The sequence below is a fragment of the Mobula birostris genome, chromosome 18 (genome assembly GCF_030028105.1).
Source record: "Mobula birostris isolate sMobBir1 chromosome 18, sMobBir1.hap1, whole genome shotgun sequence".
Taxonomy (NCBI): Eukaryota; Metazoa; Chordata; class Chondrichthyes; order Myliobatiformes; family Myliobatidae; genus Mobula; species Mobula birostris.
Genome location: NC_092387.1, coordinates 44,581,795 through 44,606,845, shown reverse-complemented (window position 1 = coordinate 44,606,845; position 25,051 = coordinate 44,581,795). Strand labels below are relative to the sequence as shown.

At 39.7% G+C, this 25,051-nt stretch overlaps 1 protein-coding gene across 6 annotated transcripts in view; it reads right to left on the bottom strand.

The window, feature by feature from the left end:
• usp54a (ubiquitin specific peptidase 54a) overlaps positions 1 to 25,051 on the bottom strand; it is a 150,555-nt gene that overhangs the window by 45,424 nt on the left and 80,080 nt on the right. For all 6 annotated transcript variants that reach the window (XM_072282586.1, XM_072282587.1, XM_072282582.1 and 3 more), the window contains 5 exons: positions 20,682 to 20,795; positions 13,436 to 13,518; positions 11,134 to 11,239; positions 7,233 to 7,379; positions 1,449 to 1,598 (listed from right to left, as the gene is read on the bottom strand). In XM_072282586.1, the coding sequence (XP_072138687.1) occupies positions 1,449 to 1,598; positions 7,233 to 7,379; positions 11,134 to 11,239; positions 13,436 to 13,518; positions 20,682 to 20,795 (600 nt within the window). The remainder of the gene's footprint in view (positions 1 to 1,448; positions 1,599 to 7,232; positions 7,380 to 11,133; positions 11,240 to 13,435; positions 13,519 to 20,681; positions 20,796 to 25,051) is intronic.

Here is a 25,051-nt window from a genome sequence, read left to right as displayed (position 1 = left end):
CACAGAGGTAAAGATGCGTGTGTTGTTAGGGTCCTGTTGAAGATGACAGAAATTGCTGAGTAGAATGTGTTGGACGCAGTAGAAGCGGTGGAGGCTACCTCAGTAAATATATTTAAGACAAGGTTGGATAAATTTTTGCATAGGGGAATTAAGGATTATGGAGAAAAGGCAGGTCAGTGGAGATGCATCCATGGCCAGATCAGCCATGATCTTATTGAATGGCGAAGCCAGGCTTGACATGCCAGATAGCCTACTCCTGCTCCTATTTCTTATGTCTTATGGGATGGTAGGTGAGGACAATAGGAACTCTATCCCTGTTAAGTCAGCGAGAAGATTCAGTGAGCACAAATGTCTGGGAAACAGAGGAGTTGCAGGTGAGCGCAGCATCAATAGTGAAGGAAGGGAAACCCTGTTCTTTGAGAGGAGGACACCTCTGATACCTTGCAAAGGAAAGCCTTATCCTGGGAACAGATGCTGTGGAGATGAAGGAACTGAGAAAAGGGAATGGTGCTTTTCAGTAGATGGGGGAAGAGGTATAGTCAAGATAGCTGTGGGAATCGGTAGGTTTATAAATGATATCGGTGGACAGTTTGTCCTCTATAGAGGAGACACAGATCAAGAAAGGAGAGGGAGGTGTCAGGAATGGATCAAATGAATTTAAGGGGAGAGTGGAAGTTGTAGGCAAAGTTGATGAAATTGATGAGCTCATCATGGGTGCATGAAGCAGCACCAATGCAATCAGGTCTGTTGTCAAGAAAGAAGCCGAAAGCTTTAAGGCCTTCTTGATGGGGGATGGAAGTGTATCAGGACTTATCATGAGGCGATCTGGGCCAGGGAATTGAAAGTTGTTGAGGAGATCGAGAGCCCTCACCTCCACTTAGGGCCCCAAACAGTCCTTCCAGATAAGGCACACTTCACCTGCAGATCTGATGGGGTCGTGCCAATGTAGCTTCAACATTGGTGAGACCTGCGGGGACACCGCTCTGTCAAGCACCCCCATTTAATCCACAAAAACCAGGATTTCCCCAACTATTTTAATTTCTATCCCCGTGCCCATTCCAACATGTCAGTTGATAGCCATCTCTCCTGCCATGATGAGGCCACTCTCAAGTTTACTCTATATTTTATCTACTTATCACATCCCAGCTTCTTACACACCTTGCTTCACCTAACAACTTCAAGTGTGTCCTCCATTCCCTCCCCCCACCTTCTTATTCTGGCATCTTCCTCCTTCTGTTCCAGTCCTGATGAAGGGTCTCAGCCCAAAATATGGACTGCTTATTAATTTCCCTAGATGCTGCCTGATCTGCTGAGTTCCTCCAGCATTTTGTGTGTGCTGTCAAAATTAATCATGTGCTGTTAATTGTCTCCCTCGAGGCCAGTAATAAGAATAAATCTTTGACTAGATTACAGTAACAAATGTAATATTTCAGGAAAAGAAAACAAACCTCTTTCACATGAGCATCATCAAAATACATCCACTTGCGAATCTTTGTTTGGAGAAAGAAGGTGGAGTAATGTTTACCATAGTAACACACCATTCCAACCAAATAGAGCTCTGTATGCTTAGCTTTGTCATCTGTAACTCGATAGAAGAGCTGTAAAATAAAAGGATATCCATTGGAGCTTGGAATTGTGACAGGCTGTTTTTAAACTAATTGTTGTTTTGCAATGCGAGAGATTTCTAACCCATGCAAGTTAATATCTGGTTGTTTTTAAGAAAACAAAGTTTTATCAGCAAGTGAACACTACAAATATTGACTAAACTATTTTGGAATCAAACAAATTAGCCAGTTTTACATGCAAGCCAAAGTCCTTGATGGGGCCACACAGTACCGTATACCCAAAGATTTACTCCAGATGTGATCTTGACTAAATCCAGGATATATTACAGACAACTAAGCTTATGAACATTTTGCAAGATATTGAAAGGCCGAGATAGAATGGACATGGATAGGATGTTTCCTACAGTGTGAGAGTCTGAGACCAGAGGTACAGCCTCAGAATAGGAGGTCTCTTTACCATTTGTGTGGTTTGATCAAGGCATCAAAGCTATGGGAAAGTGACAAACTACTACAGATCGCTACTCTACAAAGTTTAAAAGTTCAAAGATCAAAACTCAAAAGTAAATTTATTATCAAAGTACATATGTGTCACCATATACAACCATGAGATTCATTTTCTTGTAGGCATACTCAATAAATACATAACAGAATACTAACTATAATAGTATCAATGAAAGATCACTCTGACTTGGGCATTCAATCAGTGTGCAAAAGACAACAAACTGTGCAAATACAATAATAATAATAATAATAATAATAATATGATGGATGCTGCTTTCCTGTGACACCGCTTCATGTAGATGTGCTCAGTGATAGGGTGAGCTTTACCGTATTGGATTGGGCCATATCCACTAGTTTCTGTAGGATTTTCTATTCAAGGGCATTTGTGTTTCCATACTAGGCTATGACGCAGCCAGTAAATATACTTTTCAATACACATCTATAGAAGTTTGTCGAGGCCTGCTTCAGCATTGAACTGACTCTGCAGCCGTGGCCTGCAGCCATCTGGCTCCTGGAGCGGCTTCACCCACCTCAGCACTGAAGTAGATAAAAATCCATGGCTGTAGATTCACTTTCAGGGATTTGGTGGTTAATGTTCTGTGTGTTATTTGTACACTTTTTTATTGTTTGCACAATTTGTTCCTTTTTGCGCATTGGGTGCTTGACTGTCTTTGTTGTGTGCGTTTTTTTAAATGGGGTCGATTGCGTTTCATTGTTTTGTGGTTGCCTGCAAGAAGACGAATCATACTGTATACAGTACTGCGCAAAAGTCTTAGGCACATATATATATATATATGGCTAGGGTTCTGAAAACTTTTGCACAGTACTGTAGTAATGTTATGTATTGCACTGCACTGCTGCTGCAAAAAACAAATTTCATGACAAATGTGAGTGATATTAACCTGATTCTGACATGGGTCTCTATTGTGGACTGAAAGTGGGAAGGGAGCAGGGAGCAGGAAGCAGGAAGCACCAGAGAAACATACTGTAATGATCAATAAACCAATTGTTTAGAGCCAAATGACCTTGCCTGGTGTCTCAGGGCTGGATGTGTCCGCACCTGCACTACCCTCACCCTGGCACTCCTTGTCTGTCATCTGTCCCACACCCCTCCCATGGCGCTCCACCCTCGCCATTCCCAACATCGTTTGTTCCCACTAGATTTACAAACTCACCGTATGCTCCGCACTGACAAATACAGTGCTGTGAAAACTCTTAGGCACCCTAGCTAAAAACATGCGCCTAAGATTTTTGCACAGTACCATACATACGTTGATAAACTTGAAATTTGAACAGAAATGAAGAGGAACTTCTTCAGCCAGAGGGTGGTGAATCTGCGAATTTCATTGCCACAGATGGCTATGGACGCTAAGCCATTGGGCATATTTAAAGTGAAGTTTTTAAGGTTCTCAAATAGTACAGAGAGAAGGCAGGATTCAGAAGTAAATCAGCCATGATGGAATGGTGGAGCAGACCTGCGGCTGAATGGTCCAATCTGCTCATATGTCTTATCATTTTATGGTTTTATGGATTTGTAGGGTATCAACCATTAATGAATGAATTATAAAAACATAAATATATGCATTGAAGGTATGGAATCAGGGATCATAAATTTAAACTAGGTTAACTGTTTAAGAGCAAAATGATGATGCATCTGGACCAACATTAGTAACATTATAACTATAGACCTGGTGTAATATGATTTTATAGCAAATCCAAGAGCATAAGGATCACTTAGTACACAGACCTCCACATAATTCACTGATAATTGACTTATTCAGAAGCGGATCAGAGTGATGATGGCACTGAACGGCGACTCCTTTGCTTGCATCTTCGGAAACAGCTCTATTTCCATCTTTAATATCTTTATTTTCCCCTTTCAGGGTTCTTTTGAAAACCCTGACCTGGAATTACACACTGACTACGGTTCTTTGCGGGAATGGGACCCGCTCTTGGGGTTTCATAACCGGCCATTGTTGTTCGGCATGCCAAGGGCTCGGCCTAAGAGTCCAGCTTGGATTTGGAAGCCTAGGATCTCGGGGCTCTGGAGACGGGCGAATCGAGACCCATGTGTTGTTGCTGGAGTCGGAATATCTGCGGTTGTGTGCCCAGATTTTTGGGTATAGAGCTCAAAAAAAGTGACGTGGTGGACTTTTAACATTGTAAACCAGTGAGGTGTTCGTTATGTCTCCCCGCTCGCTGGGAAACCAGAGACACCACTTTCTCCCTTATTAGAGAGAGAGAGAACCTGTGGTATGTCAAATACAGGGTGAAATGCCAGGTCTTTGGGGTAACTGCAAGTCTATGTCTTTGCTGTTGCTTTGCTGACGCTTGAGTACTCGGTGGCTGGTGCCGATGCTCTTTTTTTTTGCCAGTGGGGGAGGGGGGGATTGTTACTTGCTACCCCTTATGCGTAGGAGGGGGGGACTTTGGGGTTCTGACATTTGATTGCCATTCATGGATGGTTGCGAAGAAAAAGCATTTCAGGGTGTATATTGCATACATTTCTCTGACATTAAATTGTACCTTTGATAAGCATTTCTGCTTTGTTATTTTTGAATGAGATCACTGACAGAGGCCTGTGGAAAACATCCAAGTACATATATGTCACCACACACAACCCTGAGATTCATTTTCTTGATCCAATAACATAAAAGCGTCAACAAAAGACTACAGCAAAAGGGCAGACAACCAGTGTACAAAGGGTGACAAACTGCAAATACATAAAGGAAAAAAAATAATTATAACAAAAAAAAGCACTAAATATTGAGAACACGAGATGAAGAATATTTAAAAGTGAGTCCATAGGTTGTGGGAACAGTTCAGTGATGGAGCAAGTGAAGTTGAATGAGGTTATCCCCTTTGGTTCCAGATCCTGATAGTTGAAGGGCTATGACTGTTCCTGAAATGATGGTGAGAGTCCCGAGGCTCCTCCTTCTTCCTGACGCCTGCAGCGAGAAGAGAGCATGACCTAGATGGTGGGGGACCCTGAAGATGGATGCTGTGTTCCTGTGATAACAGTCCCATGTGGATATGCTCAAAGTTTGGGAGAACTTTGCCTGTGAAGGCTGGAGGGGGGTATCCACTACTTTTTGTAGGATTTTCTATTCAAGAGCATTGGTGTTTCCATACCAGGCTGTCTTGCAGCCAGTCAATATACTCTCCACTACACATCTACAGAAGTTTGTTAAAGTTTTAGATGTCATGACGAATCTTCGCAACTTTCTAAGGAAGTAGAGGTGCTGCCGTGTTTTCATCATAATTGCCCTAGGTGCTAAGCCCAGGACAGGTCCTCTGAAATGATAACACCGAGGTTTAAAGTTGCTGACCATCTCCATCTCTGATCCCTCAAAGAGGACATCTAGTTTCCTCCTCCTGGAGTCAATAATCAGCTCCTTGGTCTTGCTAACATTGAGTAAAACGTTGTTGTTGTGGCACCACTCTGGCAGATTTTCAATCTTCCTCCTATATGCTGATTTATCACCACCTGTGATTCAGGCTCTGACAATGGTGTCATCAGCAAACTTAAATAAGGCATTGGAACTGTTCTTAGCCACACAGTCATAAGTGTAAAGTACATAGAGCACAGGGCTAAGCACACAGCCCTGTAGTGCACCTGTGCTGATGGAGATTGTGGAGGAGATATTGTTGTCAATCCAAACTAACTGGGGTGTGCGAGTAAGGAAATTGAGGATCCAACTGCACAAGGAAGTATTGAGACCAACGTCTTGATTAGTTTTGAAGGGATGATAGTATTGAATGCCAAGCTGTAGTTGGTAATGAACGTTCTGAAGTACGCTCCTTTTCTGCCCAAAGGTTCCAGGGTTGAGTGAAGAGCCAATGAAATGGCATTTGCCGTGGACCTGTTGAGCCAGTGGGCAAATTGGAGCAGACCCAAGTCCAATACACACAAGAATAACAAGGTGACAACAAAAATGGGGTAGTTAAACTATTGATGTGACTGGCAAGTTATTTTGTTAATTTGTCATTTAATTTAATATTCCAGAATATGGCTACAACTTACAAAGTCTAATGCATTTCCAAACTTACAGTTCAATATGTCACATACATATATGACACAAATGCAATGGTAAGAACAAAGCTTCACAACTATTTGCTAAGATAATCCTGAATATAATTATTCTTTCTTTCAAATATTGAATTGAAATTTGATATAAAGTATGAAACATTTATGGATGCAACCTTCAAATAAATTTCAAAGTATAAGCATAAGCAGTGAACTTCACTATTCCAACTCTTTCCACTTGAGCTGAAATTTTACCTTTAGTTGGTCCTAAATCACACACCAACTCATAGCAGTGCACAATGCTTTACAAGTGTGGTATAGTGAGTTTCAGCAAATAACTTATGAAGCAAATAGATTCTCTGCTTTACCCATTTTTTAAAGTCTCCATACAGATCTATACAGTGTTGTTACTAGAATTACTGGTAGTCCAGAGAAATAAACCCCATTAACAAAACGTTCTTTTAAATCCTCACATTTCTCCACACTGAAATTACATTCACTAAACTAGATTATGCCCTTGCAATTTTATCTTCCATCCATACAAGCCCAATGATTCTCTTAAACTCATCTGCGCATACGGATACACAACTTCTTTTCTATTCTTTCACTCATGTCATAAATACGCATGCAAGAAGTTGAGACTCGAAAACAGATATCTAGGCAATGCTATTTGTCACATCCAGAGAGAGAATATTCTTTCTTTTCTAAAATCTTTGTATCTCACCTCCAAACCAATTATCAGTCCACACAGTTATGTCTAATTCATTGACTCTTTATTTGTGATAATCTCTTGGACCTTCAAGTGCTTTTGAAAGTTTACAGTATCTTTAGATGTTCTCTAAATTATCCTGTGACAGGCCTTAAGAAATCTTCAAGTTAAACATGACCAATTTATCTCTATCTACATTGATTCTTTTTGATTGGGTGCACTCATTCTAGTCCTCAGCATTTCTCTGCGAAAACTTTCTTCACAACATGTAAAAAAAAGTGATCACTGCTAAGTTGGAGTCTCCATTTTTTGAAGAATCTACTATCAAAAAAATCTAGTTTGAAGGGTTTTCACTTTATTTTACAAAGTATTTAAGTCAAAAGTATTACATTTCATTTATATCCAGTAATAACAACAGCAATTGTCTTACATCTCCAAGTTTGAGGCAAGTCCCTAAACTATGAATGACATCTTCAGCAAGATCAGAATGATCCGAGTCCCAGACCAGGCCAATGGTGATTATCTCCGGAGAGTTCATCAATACCTTGCGGATTCTAATCTTCTCGCCACAGTTGCTCTATGAAGAAAATAAAGAGCTTAATTATTTGTTAACAATGTTCTTTTCAAGTTACGAACAAAACCACCAAGAAATGGCAGCTCAAATAGAGATTATAACCTTAGATGAAAGCTTAACATGCACAACACATAACACCTGATTATACTCTAACAGGTGCAGTGTAAGTGTAGTCAGCAGCCAAGTTCACTGCAACAATTTGGCCAGTTTCCAATTACATCAATCAAAAATGTATGATAACGAACAGGGAAGAAAGGGGAACAGAGTGAAAGAAGACTGATCATTTTAGGTTTTCCATCTGCACACCCATTCGTTTTAGATTAGGGCAACTAAAGATAGTGAAGTACTGCTCTACTAGAAGTATATAATATAAATATTGTAACACATAATCCCTTTGCCGAGCTGCAGGAGAGTAAGAAAAAATGTACTCCCCACAGTTTAGTGAAGAACTGAGTTATGAAATAAATAAAATGTCAAGTTCAACATTAATCTGCCAAGTCTACTGATGCAGTAAATGAGATTGGTTCCCTGATTAGAGTGGGGGAGAAGTTCAGAAAATAGTCAGCCTGCCAAACTTGCTTCCAATCTCCTTCTAGAAACTCCATTGGTGTTTCATCGTAAAGGTTGAAGAAACATAAAACATCATAATCAGATTAAATAACAATAAGCTACAGTAAACTACATAAACAAAAGATCAGTATTCTGAAACTCTTTGTGCAATTACAATAGTGATTCCTAGCATTTTTCTCATTTAATACTTAAAAACACTTACATAATTATAACAAAATCAAAAATTTTGCATTGAAACAGACTATGAATTTAAGTTCTGCTTTTACTTCAGATGCCTTGCATCCGCAGTTTTTAAACTTTTCAACATAAATTTATTTGTCTGCAAAGACACTTTGCTTGCTGCACTTAATAACATCCTGGACTTGTGTACACAAGTTATAAAAGCCACCCAAATGTTATATGTCTCAGAAGTTTAGTTTGGTGGCAATTCAAGCAGTGTACAAAAGGTCAAGACTTACACATTGAACATTTTCTACATTTCAATTCTTCACTGTAATTTACCAGAAAAATAAAGAATTTCCAATTTTCAGCCTGAAAAATTTAATATCTAATTTTACAACTTCTACCAGATCAGGTTACTGTTGTGAATTAAAATATTAGGTTTATTTCACTGTGATATACTACAGAAATGCTCAACCTGCAAGGGATACATATATTTTAAAAAATCACACTAATTTCAGGATTTGGCATGTTCTTAAGCAACCTCACATTTATTCACACATTTTGAACAAACTGATCTAATGTCCAAAAGAAAAGCCAAAAACCTAGAGCTTTTTTTTAAAACGCAAACAACAGGAATTCTGCAGATGCTGGAAATTCAAGCAACACACATCAAAGTTGCTGGTGAACGCAGCAGGCCAGGCAGCATCTCTAGGAAGACGTGCAGTCGACGTTTCAGGCCGAGACCCTTCGTCAGGACTAAATGTGTGTAACCTAGAGCTTTAGTGGTTTTTACTTAACAATATTGTTAGGTTCTATGACTTTTTGCCCATGATGCCAAATGCTTATTTTATACTCCTCCCTATGCCTCAAAATTGGGCTATCTGCAGCACTCATTCAGAATTAACAACACATTTCTACCATTCAGCAACAGACCAGTTACAGCAATTTAAATTTAAATGAGATAAAGAAAAAATGCGATTTTAAAAAATGATTACTGCTTGGGGGAGAAATACAATCAATCCAGGGACATTTTGAGATATCTTAAGCATTCAACATCTTTAATGGTTACAATATACTGACCTGCTGCCAGAAAGGGAGCACTAACACAAAACACAGCATTACAGCTCACCAAACTGAGTGTGACCTTGGGAGAACATACACTAGTCCTCACTGGGGGTCAGTGGTGGAAACTGCAAGCAGCTTCAAATTCCTGAGTGGCAACATGTCAGAAGATCTATCCTGGGCTGGAAGAAGGCAAGAAGGCAAGACAGTGGCTCCACTATGTGAGGAGTTTGTGGAAATTTGGTAAGTCACCAAAGTCTCGTGTTAATTTCTATGGATTGTGGTGGAGAGCATTCTGACCGACTACATCACAGCCTGGTATGGAGCATCCGATGCACAGGATTGCAAGAGACTTCAGAGAGTTATAGACTCAAGCAGCTCCATCATAGGCAAAATGCTCCCCAACATTGATGAGATCTTTAAGAGGCAGTGTCTCAAGAAGGTATCATTTATCACTAAGGACTTTCACTATCTGGAACATACAATCTTGTCATTATTACCATCAAGGAGGAGGTACCAGAGCCTGAAGGTACACACTCAATAACTCAAGAACAGCTTCTTCCCTTCCTCTTTCTCCTCTACAGTCCAGACACCCATGAATGTGACCTGATTCCTTTTTATTTGCTCTATAGATTTGTATGTCCTTGCACTGTACTACTGCTGCAAAGCAACAAATTCACATCATATTTCAGTGAAGATAAATCTGAAACTGTTTCTGACCCATTGCTGTATTCTTATGATAGAAGATAACTTAGGATCAAACCCAGATAAAAGTCTGGTATAATTTACAATAATAAGCAGTTTGCTGAATTTAAAGCAATTCCACTGCCCTATCCTATAAGTGCACTTAACATTAAGTTGACTCCCAGACCAGTATAGTCATCCAATTGTATTAGAGAAATTAAACATGAGTGAAAAAGTTGGAAACTGAGATAGAGACATATTTACAAATGGTTTGGAAAGTTATTACAGAAAAAAACATTTGGAAAAATCAACAATAAATATATATTTAATGACATCAAGCACCCTAGGGGTTAGATTAGACAGAAAAACAAATGAAAATTATATTTTTCCCACATGCATAATAAAGCCAAAATTGTTTATGAAAATACTTCAATAAGCTGAAGAAAATTAGAAGACCAGATCCCAAACTCTTGTACCTCAGCCCAAACAGCAGACAGGAAAGGCTTGCAGCCACTACTGAACTTATCATTCCCAACAATGAGTCACATTCATTGAGATTCTATTCACATTCTCACTCTGTGTTCCAATGGAAGCAAATAACACCATGGAGCTGGGCCTTTTTAGGACAAAGGAATACCTGCAAGTCTTTAAATTGGATCTGAACAAACTTGCTTCACCACAGCACAGAAAAAAGGCAAAGATGCCACAATGCAAGGAAGTTTTAAATTAAAGATCATCTGGTGATTATTAAGCACTAATACTCCAGACATATTTTTATTTTTAAACAGTTCATTAAGTTTTGCCTTATTTGCTTCAATAACAATTTTTAAGTTTTTCTTGTACATTATTCACAGCTCTGAAGTAAACAAAATTAAACTGGAGAGTGTGGCCAGCTAATCAACTGGAAGTTGGTCTGCATGAAGAACCACTGAATTGGATGTCCCCAGGCCAAAAATAAGAATTATTTTGATCACTGATCCCTGAGCAGATCTGCCCAACCAACCATAAAGGACAGCAACCAAAAATCAAGAAGCAATTTTCAAGCAATTATACAGACACTGTTGTCTTATTTTTATTCAACATACCCACCAGAACCAGAAACATCAGAGCACTTGAAAAATATTTTGTAAGGTAACAGTTTGTGGAATAGGTGCACAATTACAGGGGTAAAGTTAAACTGTTCAACAAATGGACCCTTAAAATGCCAACATCTAAGTGCAGAATTCCTTTGAGTTTAAACCAGCACAATCACTGAGAAACAATGTGAAATGACACATACTGGACAGTTCCGAAGATCACCCATTGTGCTTGCATTCTGCAGAAGCTCCCCAAACATGTCAGGCGTAGGTTTCTCACGTCTTTCCATCATGCGAATTGCCTGATTACTAAACAAAGAGACAGGAATTGGTTCCCATGAAAGCCAACTAAGGGTCGTCAGGATATCCACTGCAGACACACTGACAAGTAAATAAACATATTTCCTCGATAAAGAGTTTGGGGTTTCATCATGTATTGGACAATGCTATTCTATTCCAATCAGAACCCGGGTAGTTAAGGAGGGCAAACAGACAGAATAATAGGCTGAAGGGTAGGTGCATGAAGGAGAGAAGGGGGAGTTGTTAGGGGAGGGAGGAAGGGAGAGGGGGGGAGAGGGGGGGGAGAAGGGGAAGGAGGGGGGGAAGAGAGAGAGAGAGAGAGAGAGAGAGTGTGTGTGTGGTGGTGGTGGTGGTGGTGGTGGGAGAGAGAGCAGTGGAGGAGGGAGGGAGAAGGCGTGGGAGCGAGACGAGAGGGGGAGATTGGAGAGAAGTGAGAGGGGTGGGGAAGGGAGGAGGGGAGGGGCGAGGGGCAGGAGAAGGCGGGTGGTGGGAGAAGGGGCGACGGGGGTGGGGAAGGGCATGGCAACGGGGGAGGGGAAGGTGACATTTCCTGCAGCCATTGAAGAATATAAAATTGACATCATCATCACACCCCACTCAGGCTGAGATCTGTTTATGAAGAATGCTGAACTTGGGTAGAGTTTTGTAGCAAGCTCATTAATTACAATTACCAGAAGATTGTGGGAGAAGCACAGGCTCAATGGGCCAAACTGACTGGGCCAGCTATGCATATAGTTTAAGCTGCTCAAAAGAAACAGAAAAAAAAGTCTCTGATAGTACTGGCCAAATTCTGATGAAATATCCTCAAACTGTAATATTAACTTTGTTCCTCTCTCCATGGATGCCGCATGGACTGCTGATTATTTCCAGAATTCCAAGCAGCAACATAACTTTTGATAATTTCAGAATTCTGGCATTTGTTTTTGTCCTCATTTGAAAGAACATAATTATAAATGTTAGGATGAATCCCAATGTGTCAGTAGTTACACACAGTGCTCATTACTGATGAAACCCACTCATAACCACTACATTGTTTTGTGTTCTTTTACCTTAACTAAGCCAATAGGTTATATGATTTATTACCTCATTTTAATGTTAAATTAATATGACTGATCCTGTTCTATATTCATTTAATGGCCGCTACCATCTACTTAGCCCACACCAACAACTCCCTCCTCCCAAGACATCTAACTCAAAATTAACTTCATCATACAATACAGTTCTTCCAGTACTTAATCCTTTTCCATTCTTGCTGCTTATTGTGATAACACCTACTTTCTCTTAATTTACTCAGTTTTCATTTGTATTGCTTTTGATCACCTTTATTTGTCCATGACTGAAGCCCATGACTGGCCTCAGTATATTCATAAGTTTTTCTCTATTCTCCAACTTTTCATTCTTTTTTCATTACCTGAGCATTAGTGGACAATCCTTTGTGCCAATTTCTCATCTCACCACATTCTGTTCTACTCCAATCTGGAGTCTCAGTTGTAAGATTCTCCCTTCTTTTTAAATGACAGTAAACCTCGAAAGTGATCACAACTCTTGACCTACTCATCCACATATCAAGCATTTACCCAATTGTTACTCGTGAGTCCATTAAATAATGTTCCTTGCAAGCTGGCAAAAGGAGAATGGGCTTGTACATGGAGTCTTGTCTCTAAAAATTTCCAATGCCTTTTGCCTATTTACTCCTTTGGCGAATTCCACTAATTTTAGAACACAGCATTGTGCAAGTTGCATCAAGGACTAACTCCACAATGTTTAGTAAACAGAGCAGAGTCAGCATTTCAAAGACACTCCCTGTTTAAAGGTTTTGAGACAGACTGCCAGTACATACCACAACAAATATTGCAACATTTACTACTAGATAACTTTCTCCTTCATCAGCATGAAAACTTGCTCTTACAACTACAGCAATTTAAAATATTTATGATCAAAATTTGATGAGTAGGGTCTTATTTAATGAACACAGACTAGACACTATTTGACTTTCATTCTCATTTGTTTAAAGTGGAGGTTTCTGGTTTCAAAATGTGAAATTGTACACTGACTCCTTCACCAGTACGTAAACAGAAACAATGGACACATTTCAATAAGCTTTCTCATCTTTCAGTTATCTGCAGCACATTTAAGTCATCTTGTGTAAGAATGTTGTTATTGTAAGGTACATATTTAATACAATTGATCTTCGTAATGGCTTACCACAAGGCAGTTGTAGAAATGTAGTTCACCATCTGGATAAAAGGCAGCGGATCAGAAGTTGCTCCACAGCTGGTGCAAACGCACTGCAAGAAAGAATCCACCAAAGAAGATAAAGTCATTACTAGGTTTCAAACTGATTTAACAATATTCTACAAAGTCATGAAGTTAAACATATTTGGAGCATTTGAGTTATACAAACAAGATTTTAAAAATCTATGAAGACATCCAAGTTCACAATTGAGTAAAAGCAAAAGCTTCCAACTTAATTTGATATAGAAAAATTTCCAAACTATTTACAAACAAGTAATACATACATGTATTAAATGTACAAATTAGAAGACCACTCAGCCCTTCAAACTTGTCACTCCATTTCATAACGCATAGTAATGACAAGGAATTAAGAAAGCTTAGGACCCCTTAGGATCTTAAAAGTCTTTCTTATTGTTCCAAAAATCTGTAAAGCTAGTAAACCTAGCCATCATGGGAACTCACCTCCCCACCTTCGAGGACATTTTCAAAAGACGATGCCTCTAACAGGTGGTATCTCATATTCCTTATAATTTATAGTATATTTTATATATTGCATTGTACTGCTGCCAGAAAGCTGCAAATTTCACTACATATGTCAGTGATAACAAGCTTGATTCTGGGTCTGTCATCCATTCCTATTAAGGCACCTTTTCTTTCTCATCATTAGTCTGATAAGCTTTCCCTGAAACACTACCAGTGCAGTAGCATTCTTCTTTAAATAAGGAGACATACATAGTATTCTCGCATATATGACTGAATAAACTGCTTTTGCATAAAAAAGCACTATTTTGGTGGTCCAACATTTTCATTCCGATTCTCATTCCAACATGTTTTTATGGCCTCCTCTTGTGCCACCTTCAGGGTGCAGGATCAACACCTTATATGCTGTCTGGGTAGCCTCCAACCTGATGGCATGAATATTGCTTTCCATACCCCTCCCCTATTCTTCTATTCCCCACTCTGACCTCTTGCCTCTTCTCACCTGCCTATTACCTTCCCCTGGTGCCTCTCCTCCTTTCCTTTCTCTTATGTTCCACTTATTTCTCCAGTCAGATTGTTTCATCTCTAGTTCTTTACCTTTCCCACACACCTGGCTGTCCTTCTTCCCCTCCCTCCACCCCTCCACCTTTTTATTCTGGCATCTTCTCCCTTTCTTTCCAGTCCTAAAGAAGGATCTCAGCCCGAAACGTCAACTGTTTATTCATTTCCATAGATGCTGCCTGACCTGCTGAATTCTTCCAGCATTTTGTGTATCCATACAGTTCTAGGTATACACAGCAGGATGCTGTTAGCTTTATTTCTTTGTCAGAACTACATGTTAATCTTTTGCAAATCATGCACAAAGACATCTAGTGTCTCTGCACCTCAGTACTCTGCTATCTATTGTCACTTAGATAATTTGTTTCCTTATTCTTTTTCTACCACAACAGCCAATTTCCCATTTTCCCACTTTGTACTTCCATTTGCTAGATTTTGCCCATTTGCCAAATTTTTCCCCATTTCCTTAACATGCCTATACTTATTGTAGCCTCCATATATCCATTCACAACTTAATTTCCTATCTATCTCTGTGTTAACAAATTCAGCAACCATAACTTAGCTGGGTTCTTTCAAACTATATGCAAATTGTAAAAGGTCGAGGCATAGGAGACAACATATAGGTAGCATTTCTTTCTCACAAGATGATGAATCACTGAAATTCTCTGTCCTGGCAAGTGATAGAATCATTATGTCATTAGGTATTTAAAGTGGAGATTAATAAATATTTCACAGATCATGGAATAGAAGAGAATGAAGAAATACCACAGCAGAGGAACTTATGCCAGCATAGAACAGCCATCATCATATTAAAAGACAAGGACAGCATGAATGGGTTGATGTCCATTCCTTTTTTTTGTGTTGAGGCCTCCTGCAATGATTTCCGATTATGTCTTACCAACCAAGAGCCATTTGTACCTACTGTTTCCTGTTAACCTCCACCCATGCCAATATGTTACAGTATGTGCTTTCATTTTGCACAATAATCTCTGTTCCTCACATTTCCCTTAAACAGTTCACCTTTCACCCTTAACCCATGACCCACCCAACCTTAGTAGAAAAAGCCTGCTTGCATTTATCCTATTTACACCCCTATTAATGTTGTATACCTCTATCAAATCTCCCCTCAAGCCTCTACATTCCAAGGAATAAAGTCATAACGTATTCAACCACTCCCTGTAACTCAAGTCCCAGCATCACTGTAAGTTTTCTGTACATAACACTCCAAAGTAGGCCTCACCAAAGTCTTATACAGCTTCAACATGACATCTCAATACCTTGATATTCAATACTTTGATTTATGAAGGCCCATATATAGCATGCATAACACCTTTGACAGTAAAAACGGTTTTATTATGAGTATTTGTATTTTAAATCACATGCATTCATTCTTAGATCCGTTGTGTTTACATTGTGATTAACTATATGTAGTGCGGTGGTGTGTATCTTGGCTCTGTGATATTGTCCTTACCACTGCACAAATTAAGTTCCCCATGGAAAATAAAGTGAATTCAATTGAACTGACAAACTACAAAGGACCAAGCGGTAGACCACTAGTCACAGGCCTCCAGTCAGAGAGGTAACCATCTACCACCACTTTCTGGGTTCTCCTGTGAAGCCAAAGTCGAATCCAATTTACTAGCTCATCTTGAATGTGAAGTGACTGAACCTTCTTGGCCAACCTCCACTGCATTACCTTGATAAAGGCCTTACTAAAGTTCACGTAGACAACATCCGTTGCTCTGCCTTAGACTACAATCAAGACATTACCTTTGCTGCCATGTGGATCACTGCTGGCCAGAGGCAAATTTTGTTGGTTCTTTTTCCAGTTGGATAGAAATAAAGGGCAGCTGGCCTCAGGAATCAGTGCAAGGACCTCAACATTTTACAAATTATATAAATCATCTCAAAGAAACTACAAAAATTATGGTTGCTAAATTCCAACATATTGCATTCAATATTTGAGGAAAGAAGTTGAAAGGCTAATCAAATTGGCTGATGCACTTTAAAGATAATTGCCATGAAACATTCTCCTAGCATTGTTAGAAATGAGGTAGTTTTAATATGTTTTAAACTCCAGGACAGTATCTTTTTAAATAACTTATTCTAATGTATACTGTGTCCACCTCAAGGATGCGCTGCAGTGAGGGAATCAGCAATAAAGGTTTTTGATTACCACACAATCAGCACACTGGGTTTGTATTTTGCTTTCTCTGTGGTTCACAAAATGGTGCTTAACCTCAAGAACCACAATTTTAAATGAAAAAAAAAGTTAAATATCACACTCCCTGTGCTAAGCCAAGTAGTGGAAGAACTTGACTTGATCATAGATTTGGTGATGTCTGTTTGCATCAAGGCACACAAACTTCAGTCACATGAACTTATGCCAAGCAGTAGCCAAATTTTCCTTTGCAAGAAAGATCTCCCAATGTTGATCGAAGAAAGTCAGGTCACAGTCTTAAAAGCAATGTCAATTTGTGATTAATAATTCCTTCTCGGGACACAGGTATTGCTTGTAAGGCTAGTAGGTATCAACCATACTAACTTCCCCTGAATAGGTGGTAAAGGGCTATTTTCCTGATTCAGCTCAGTGACTTTCACGAGTCAACACTCTGTTGTAAACAACTTCTTGCACTGGAAAACCAACAAGCTTCAAGGAGACCAAGGTGTATCTTTTGCAGCCTTGTTTCAGTGTGCAAGCATGACAAATGTACAAAGATGACCATCAACACATTTTCTCGAAGGAGCAGTCTCCTGGCGGATTCAGTGAACAAGACTCTCCAGAGTGCTGGTACGGCCATCACTGGAGATGGATGCTGCGTCGAGGCCTGAAGGTAAAAAATAAACCCATACTCCACTCCACTACTTCACACTAATTAAAGACTTGGGCAAGATTTAAATTGTCAAGGCTGAGAGCAGAAAACGAACAGGTGTTCAGCGCCATCTCCTTGCATTTGACCAGTCTCTCTCTTTTCTTGCTACTACCATCAGAAGGGAGCTGTAGGAGTCTTGGTCCCATGTCTCCTGGACGAGCCTCACTAACCTCAGTGATGAACTGGCTCTGCAGCCATGGACTCACTTTTGAGGACTCTGTAGTTCTTATTCCATGTGCTATTTGTTTACTTTCTTTTATACTAGAGAAACCATAGAAACTACAGCACAGAAACAGGCCTTTTGGCCCTTCTTGGCTGTGCCAAACCATTTTCTTCCTAGTCCCACTGACCTGCACACAGACCATATCCCTCCATGCACCTCCCATCCATGTATCTGTCCAATTTATTCTTAAATGTTAAAACCCACATTTACCACCTCGTCTGGCAGCTCATTCCATACTCCCACCACTTTCTGTGTGAAGACCCCACTAATGTTCCCTTTAAACTTTTCCCCCCTCACACTTAACCCATGTCCTCTGGTTTTTTTCTCCCCTTGCCTCAGTGGAAAAAGCCTGCTTGCATTCAATCTATCTATATCCATCATAATTTTATATACCTCTATCAAATCTCCCCTCATTCTTCTATGCTCCAGGTAATAAAGTCCTAACCCATTCAACCTTTCTCTGTAACTGAGTTTCTCAAGTCCCAGCAACATCCTTGTAAACCTTCTCTGCACTCTTTCAACCTTATTAATATCCTTCCTGTAATTTGGTGACCAAAACTGAACACAATACTCCAGATTCGGCCTCACCAATGCCTTATACAACCTCATCATAACATTCCAGCTCTTATACTCAATACTTTGATTAATAAAGGCCAATGTACCAAAAGCTCTCTTTACAACCCTATCTACCTGTGATGCTACTTTTAGGGAATCTTGTATCTGTATTCCCAGATCCCTCTGTTCCACTGCACTCCCCAGTGCCTTACCACTAACCCTGTATGTTCTACCTTGGTTTGTCCTTCCAACGTGCAATACCTCACACTTGTCAGTATTAAACTCCACCTGCCATTTTTCAGCCCATTTTTCCAGCTGGTCCAAGTCCCTCTGCAGGCTCTGAAAGCCTTCCTCACTGTCTACTACACCTCCATTCTTTGTATCATCAGCAAATTTGCTGATCCAATTTACCACATTATCATCCAGATCATTGATATAGATGACAAATAACAATGGACCCAGCACTGATCCCTGTGGCACACCACTAGTCACAGGCCTCCACTCGGAGAAGCAATTCTCTACTACCACTCTTTGGCTTCTTCCATTGAGCCAATGTCTAATCCAATTTACCACCTCTCCATGTATACCTAGCGACTGAATTTTCCTAACTAACCTTCCATGTGGGACCTTGTCAAAGGCCTTACTGAAGTCCATGTAGACAATATCCACTGCCTTCTCTTCATCCACTTTCCTGGTAACCTCCTCGAAAAACTCCAATAATTGGTCAAACATGACCTATCACGCACAAAGCCATGTTGACTCTCCCTAATAAGTCCCTGTCTATCCAAATGCTTGTACACTCTGTCTCTTCGTACTCCCTCCAATAACTTACCTACTACCGACGTTAAACTTACAGGCCTATAATTTCCCAGATTACTTTTCGATCCTTTTTTAAACAATGGAACAACATGAGCCACTCTCCAATTCTCCGGCACCTCACCTGTAGACAGCGACATTTTAAATATTTCTGCCAGGGCCCCTGCAATTTCAACACTAGTCTCCTTCAAGGTCCGAGGGAACACCCTGTCAGGTCCCGGGGATTCATCCGCTTTAATTTTCCTCAAGACAGCAAGCACCTCCTCCTTTTCAATCTGTACAGTTTCCATGACCTCACTACTTGTTTCCCTTAATTCCATAGACTTCATGTCAGTTTCCTCAGTAAATACAGACACAAAAAACCTATTTAAGATCTCCCTCATTTCCTTTGGTTCCACACATAGCCGACCACTCTGATCTTCAAGAGGACCAATTTTATCCCTTACAATCCTTTTGCTCTTAATTTACCTGTAAAAGCTCTTTGGATTATCCTTCACTTTGACTGCCAAGGCAACCTCATGTCCTCTTTTAGCCCTCCTGATTTCCTTCTTAAGTATTTTCTTGCACTTCTTATACTCCTCAAGCACCTTATTTACTCCCTGCTTCCTATACATGTCATACAACTCCCTCTTCTTCTTTATCAGAGTTGCAATATCCCTTGAGAACCAAGGTTCCTTATTCCTATTCACTTTGCCTTTAATCCTGACAGGAACATACAAATTCTGCACTCTCAAAGTTTCTCCTTTGAAGGCTTCCCACCTACCGATCACATCCTTGCCAGAGAACAACCTGTCCCAATCCACGCTTTTTAGATCCTTTCTCATTTCTTCACATTTGGCCTTCTTCCAGTTAAGAACCTCAACCCTAGGACCAGATCTATCCTTGTCCATGATCAAGTTGAAACTAATGGTGTTATGATCACTGGAACCAAAGTGCTCCCCTACACAGACTTCCGTCACTTGTCCTAACTCGTTTCCTAACAGGAGATCCAATATTGCATCCCCTCTAGTTGGTCCCTCTATATATACTACTAGCATGCTTTGTCCTCTTTTGCACATTGGATACTTGGCAGTCTTTGCTGTGTGTTTTTCTTTCGTGAAATGTATTGTGTTTCCTTTTTTTGTGAGTGCCTGGAAGATGAATCTCAAGGTTGTATAAGATTATACATACTTTCATAAAAAATTTGAAGTTTGAACTTTGCGATAGATAATGGTTTAATCTTCTTCCTTAATGACAGAATGCAGTTGTATTAAGACAACAATTGTAATAATGGATTTGACAGAGAAGGCCTTTCTTGACAACACCCCAGCAAGGATTTGAGTCTGCTTGGAAATTTTGATGAAGTGTTCTGCCAACATTGACATTCTGCTCAGGGAACTATCTGATAAGATCCACCATCACCTCTTCCCACAGGACCTCGAGAATATTCTACACAGACTTCTGCATGATTGACTTGCAGCTAAAGCTGCTTCTCTACAAAAATGTCTGCATGAGGGACAGATGCATCAGTATGGGCCACAGAGACATAAGTAGGGAGGGTTGGAGGGTAGGGGGGAGGACACAAGTGAGAGCTGGGGAGCAAGGTGGGAGAAAAGTGAGGGAGAGAAATGGATATGAGGAGGGAGAAGAGTAAGCAATTGGAAACAAAGACAAACATGTAAAACATAATGGAAAATAGTTTAAAAACTTTGGAAAAGTGAATTATTCCTACCTGTTCAAACAAAGTCATAGCAAATTTCTGATGAGGAATACAGTGTTTTGCAGTGCAAATATCTTCTTTTGTTTCATCAGCAATGTGAAAGTGTATTCGCATGAGGATGTTTTCCTGTGAAAAATATTAATTATTATTTGTTGTACTATGTTCTACATAACAGAAGATAGAATAATCAAATCTGAACTGCAATACGCTGTTAGTAATGTCACATGCTTTCCATCCATGCCAGGTTGAGCGTCAAGCTAGCAACTCAGCCTCACACAGAAAAAACAAACAAAAAGTGCTAAAGAAGGAGTGGCATGGTTACCACCTGATGCACCACATGGCATGGAAAGGAACAACAACAACGTCTCGCATAAGGCTACCATCTTAAAGCAGAAGTTTTCACAATTATTACTATGGGTTAGATCCATAAAGCTACATTATACCAGTTAGGAACCTTGAGTGCATAACTGCAGATATTGATTTGCAATAAATAGGATGCAACTTCAATATTCAATGGCACACAACAGGTAGATATCTACTAATCTCTTCGCCTGATTCAACATTCTGAGTAAGGTTCAATTAATGGCACAATAGCTGGATTGCATTTGCATTGGTGGTACTGAGTCATGAAGCTGAATAGCCTCCTTCCATGCTGTAAACATTCTGTAATAAAATGAAAACAGCGTTCACAACTTGACAAAAACACTAAGCACCAGCATTTACATCAACTGATAAACTGATACCTGCAATCAAAACTCAATATTCAGTTCATTACAACAGATTAAACAGACTTTCATCTCTCGCCTTCAAAAAACAAGGTAGCACCTGATATTTCTACATTGTCATACATACCTTCAATGCATGGTTCAGCATGTATCTTTCAAATGAACCAATGGATTAATCAATAAAACATTAGATTGTTTCAAACTAAAATCCGCAAGTACTGTGAATAGCAAAGTCAGCTAACCATCCAAGTTAAATACATTGACTTTACTTCATGAAGTGCTTTGAGTAAATGTGACAACCAAACTTCTTTTAGTAATTAATGGAACAAGGGAAGGACAAAAGAAGCACTACTTTGAAATGGGTCTCAAAACTCTTGAGTGACAGCCCCACTTGACTACATTTAGTAAAATATCTAGCCTCATTCCCTGTAAATCTCTGATAATGCATCAGGTGAACCATTCGGATGATGTTTGAAGTTTGTCCTGGAGATTACTAGCAGCCTCAAGTCTAGGGCAGTGACTCAAAGAAGAATATACAGTTGCAAGAAAAAGTTTGTGGACCATTTGCATCTAAGTCACAATAACAGACAAACATAATCTGTGTAAACTAATAATACACAAATACTTGTACTTTTCATGTCTTTATTGGACGTATTGTTTAATTATTCACAGTCCTCGCTGGAAAATGTTTATGAACCCCTGTATTTAATAACTGGTAGAACCTCCTTCAGCAGCGATAACCTCCACCTGTAGTTGCTGATCAGACTTGCACAATGACGAGGAGGAATTTTACACCATTCCTCCGTTCATACAAGACTGTTTCAGTTCATCAATATTTCTGGAATACCTTGCATGAACAGTGTTATGAATCAGCAGCAATAGAGATAAATTTCAGTCCAGTTTTCATAAAATAAACAAGGACATTTAATAATCTCTGCTCAAAACATCGAAAAGTAAACGAGCGACTAACTTAACCGGAAGTTAACAGTTAGGCAACTATATCGAACAAAACAGTCAAACTTATAAACTGTTCTTAACGAGTTCTCATCCAAGCACAGTCTTAAAGTGGTAAATTCAAAAGTCCATGTGATTTATTCAGTCATTAAGGACAGATTTCCCCAAAACAACGATTCCTTCGAAGTAATGACGAATCTGCCGATCACAGCTGAGAGATGCCTTGTCCAAAGGAATCACAAAGAAATACAGGAACTGACCTTTTGACTGGAGGGTGGTCACTGCACAAACCTTCCCGACCTTGCAGGGGTTTAACTCAAATGTGCAAGCCACAATTCCCGAACAAATTCAAAAAGGTTGATCATTCCCAAGACGCTGAACGACATTAACTTTACCCAATCCTTTGCTCGGATAACTCTAGTAATGTCTTCACTCTCCGATACTGGGCTGAAAGGGAAAAATAAATGTGCAACAAACAAAACCGGTGGTGTCTCCAAACATCTGACCGGCAACAACAACATTGCACTAAAAATAAAAATGAGAACTGCATCACATTGGTGGGCTTTGTTTAAATACTGTTTGGAACATGCCATCACGTGACATAACATCACCTCACGGTCATAAGACAATTACATCATGCCCATCGCAAGATACTGACGTAATGCTCACAAGATAATTACATCATGCTCACGGGATATGTAACTACAGCCTCACAGCATCTCAAGTGGGTTAAGGTCTGACTCTGACTTGGCCGTTCCAAAACATGAATTTTCTTCTTTTAAAACCATTCTGCTGTTGATTACTCTTGCGTTGCGGTTCATTGTCTTGTTGCATCATCCAACTTCTATAAAGCTTCAGATGATGGACCGCTACTCTGACATTCTCCTGTAAAATGGCTTGATACACTTTGGAATTTATTGTTCCCTCAACAATTGCAAGCTGTCCAGACCCTGAGGCAGCAAAGCAACCCCAAACCATGATGCACCTCCCACTGTTCACAGTTGGGATGAGGTTTTGGTGTTGGTGTACCTTCCAAACATAGCGGTGTGCACTTATGCCAAAAAATCCAACTTTTGTCTCATCTGTCCACAGAATATTGTCCCAGAAGCATTACGGAACATCCAGGTGGTATTTTGCAAACTTGGGGCAGGCAGCAATGTTTTTTTTTGGAGAGCAATGATTTCCTCTGTGATGTCCTTCCATGAATGCCATCCTTATTCAATGTTTTTCTTATAGTGGACACATGAACAAAGCTTTAGCAAGTTCTAGAGATTGATGTTACCCTTGGGTTCTTTTTCACCTCCTTCAGCATTGCACCTTGTGCTCTTGGTGTGATCTTTGCAGGATGACCACTCCTAGGGAGAGTAGCAACAGGACTGAATTTCCTCCATTTGTAGACAATTTTCCTTACTGTGGACTGATGAACACTCAGGTATCCAGTTTCATGCACCTCTAAAATTCTTCTAAGGTCGTCTGAAAATTGCTTTGTTCGAGGCATGGTGCACCTAAACAGACCTTTCTTGAGAAGAGCAGACTATGATAGAAACCTGACTTTGTGTCTCTTTTTTATAGGGCAGGGTGCCTCTACAACCCACAACTCCAATCTCATCTCATTAATTGGAACACCTGACTCCAAATAGCTTTTGTGGAAGGCATTACCCCAGAAGTTCACATACTTTTTTTGAACCTACACTGCGGTACACTGCGATTGTTTAAATGATGTACTTAGCATTGATGAGAAGTAGTATAATTTTTTGTGTGTTGTTAATTTCAGCAGTTTGTGTTCGCCTATTATTGTGATTTAGATGAAGATCAGACCACATTTTGTGAGTAATTAATGCAGAAAACCAGGTAATTGCAAATGGTTCACAAACTTTTTCTTGCAACTGTATGTATTTGATTTTACTTTTCTTTAAACATCTCAATAGTATTAAAGACTCACGGATTCCAACAATGCTTGGAAGCTCCACAAGTAGATCATGCACTGCAGGTTGAGAACCACCTGCTTAGACTGAATTCAAACCTATTTTCCTGAACAAAAATGTCAAAAGTATTCACTGCAAATATCCTGCAGATCAGACTGCTCCTGTGGAGAAAGCAATGGAGTTAATGTTTAAAATTAGCTGCATAGCTTATCTGAAGACAGGAAGGTTTGACCTGGAGTATTAACTCTCTTTCCTTAGAAGCTTTCTGATCCATGAGGTATTTCCAGCATTTTCTGTTTGCATTTTCCAGTATCTTTACTGTTAGATAAAATATTGATTTTTGAGTGAAAAATCTACTACTGATGTAAGCACCTGGAGCAACAAGGGCTATTTCTTTCAGTGGACTTTCTGCAAGTCAAAAACATGCAAACACTAACAAAGCATGCAAATGACATTAAGGAAAGGGAATTCTGCAGATTAATTTAGTTACTTTCATCAGCCTGACTCATTTCCACTAAAATACCCATATCATCAAAATATTAACCAGGTTACATATCATACTGATGATACTAACAAATATAATTAAAATTTTCCATACTACTTTAATCTACAACTATGGAAAGCTGCAGTGACCATAGTTCGAGCTCATAGGAGAAGATGTTTCAATCAACACATACAAAATGCGGGTGGAACGCAGCAGGCCAGGCAGCATCTATAGGAAGAGGTACAGTCGACATTTCGGGCCGAGACCCTTCGTCAGGACTAACTGAAAGAAGAG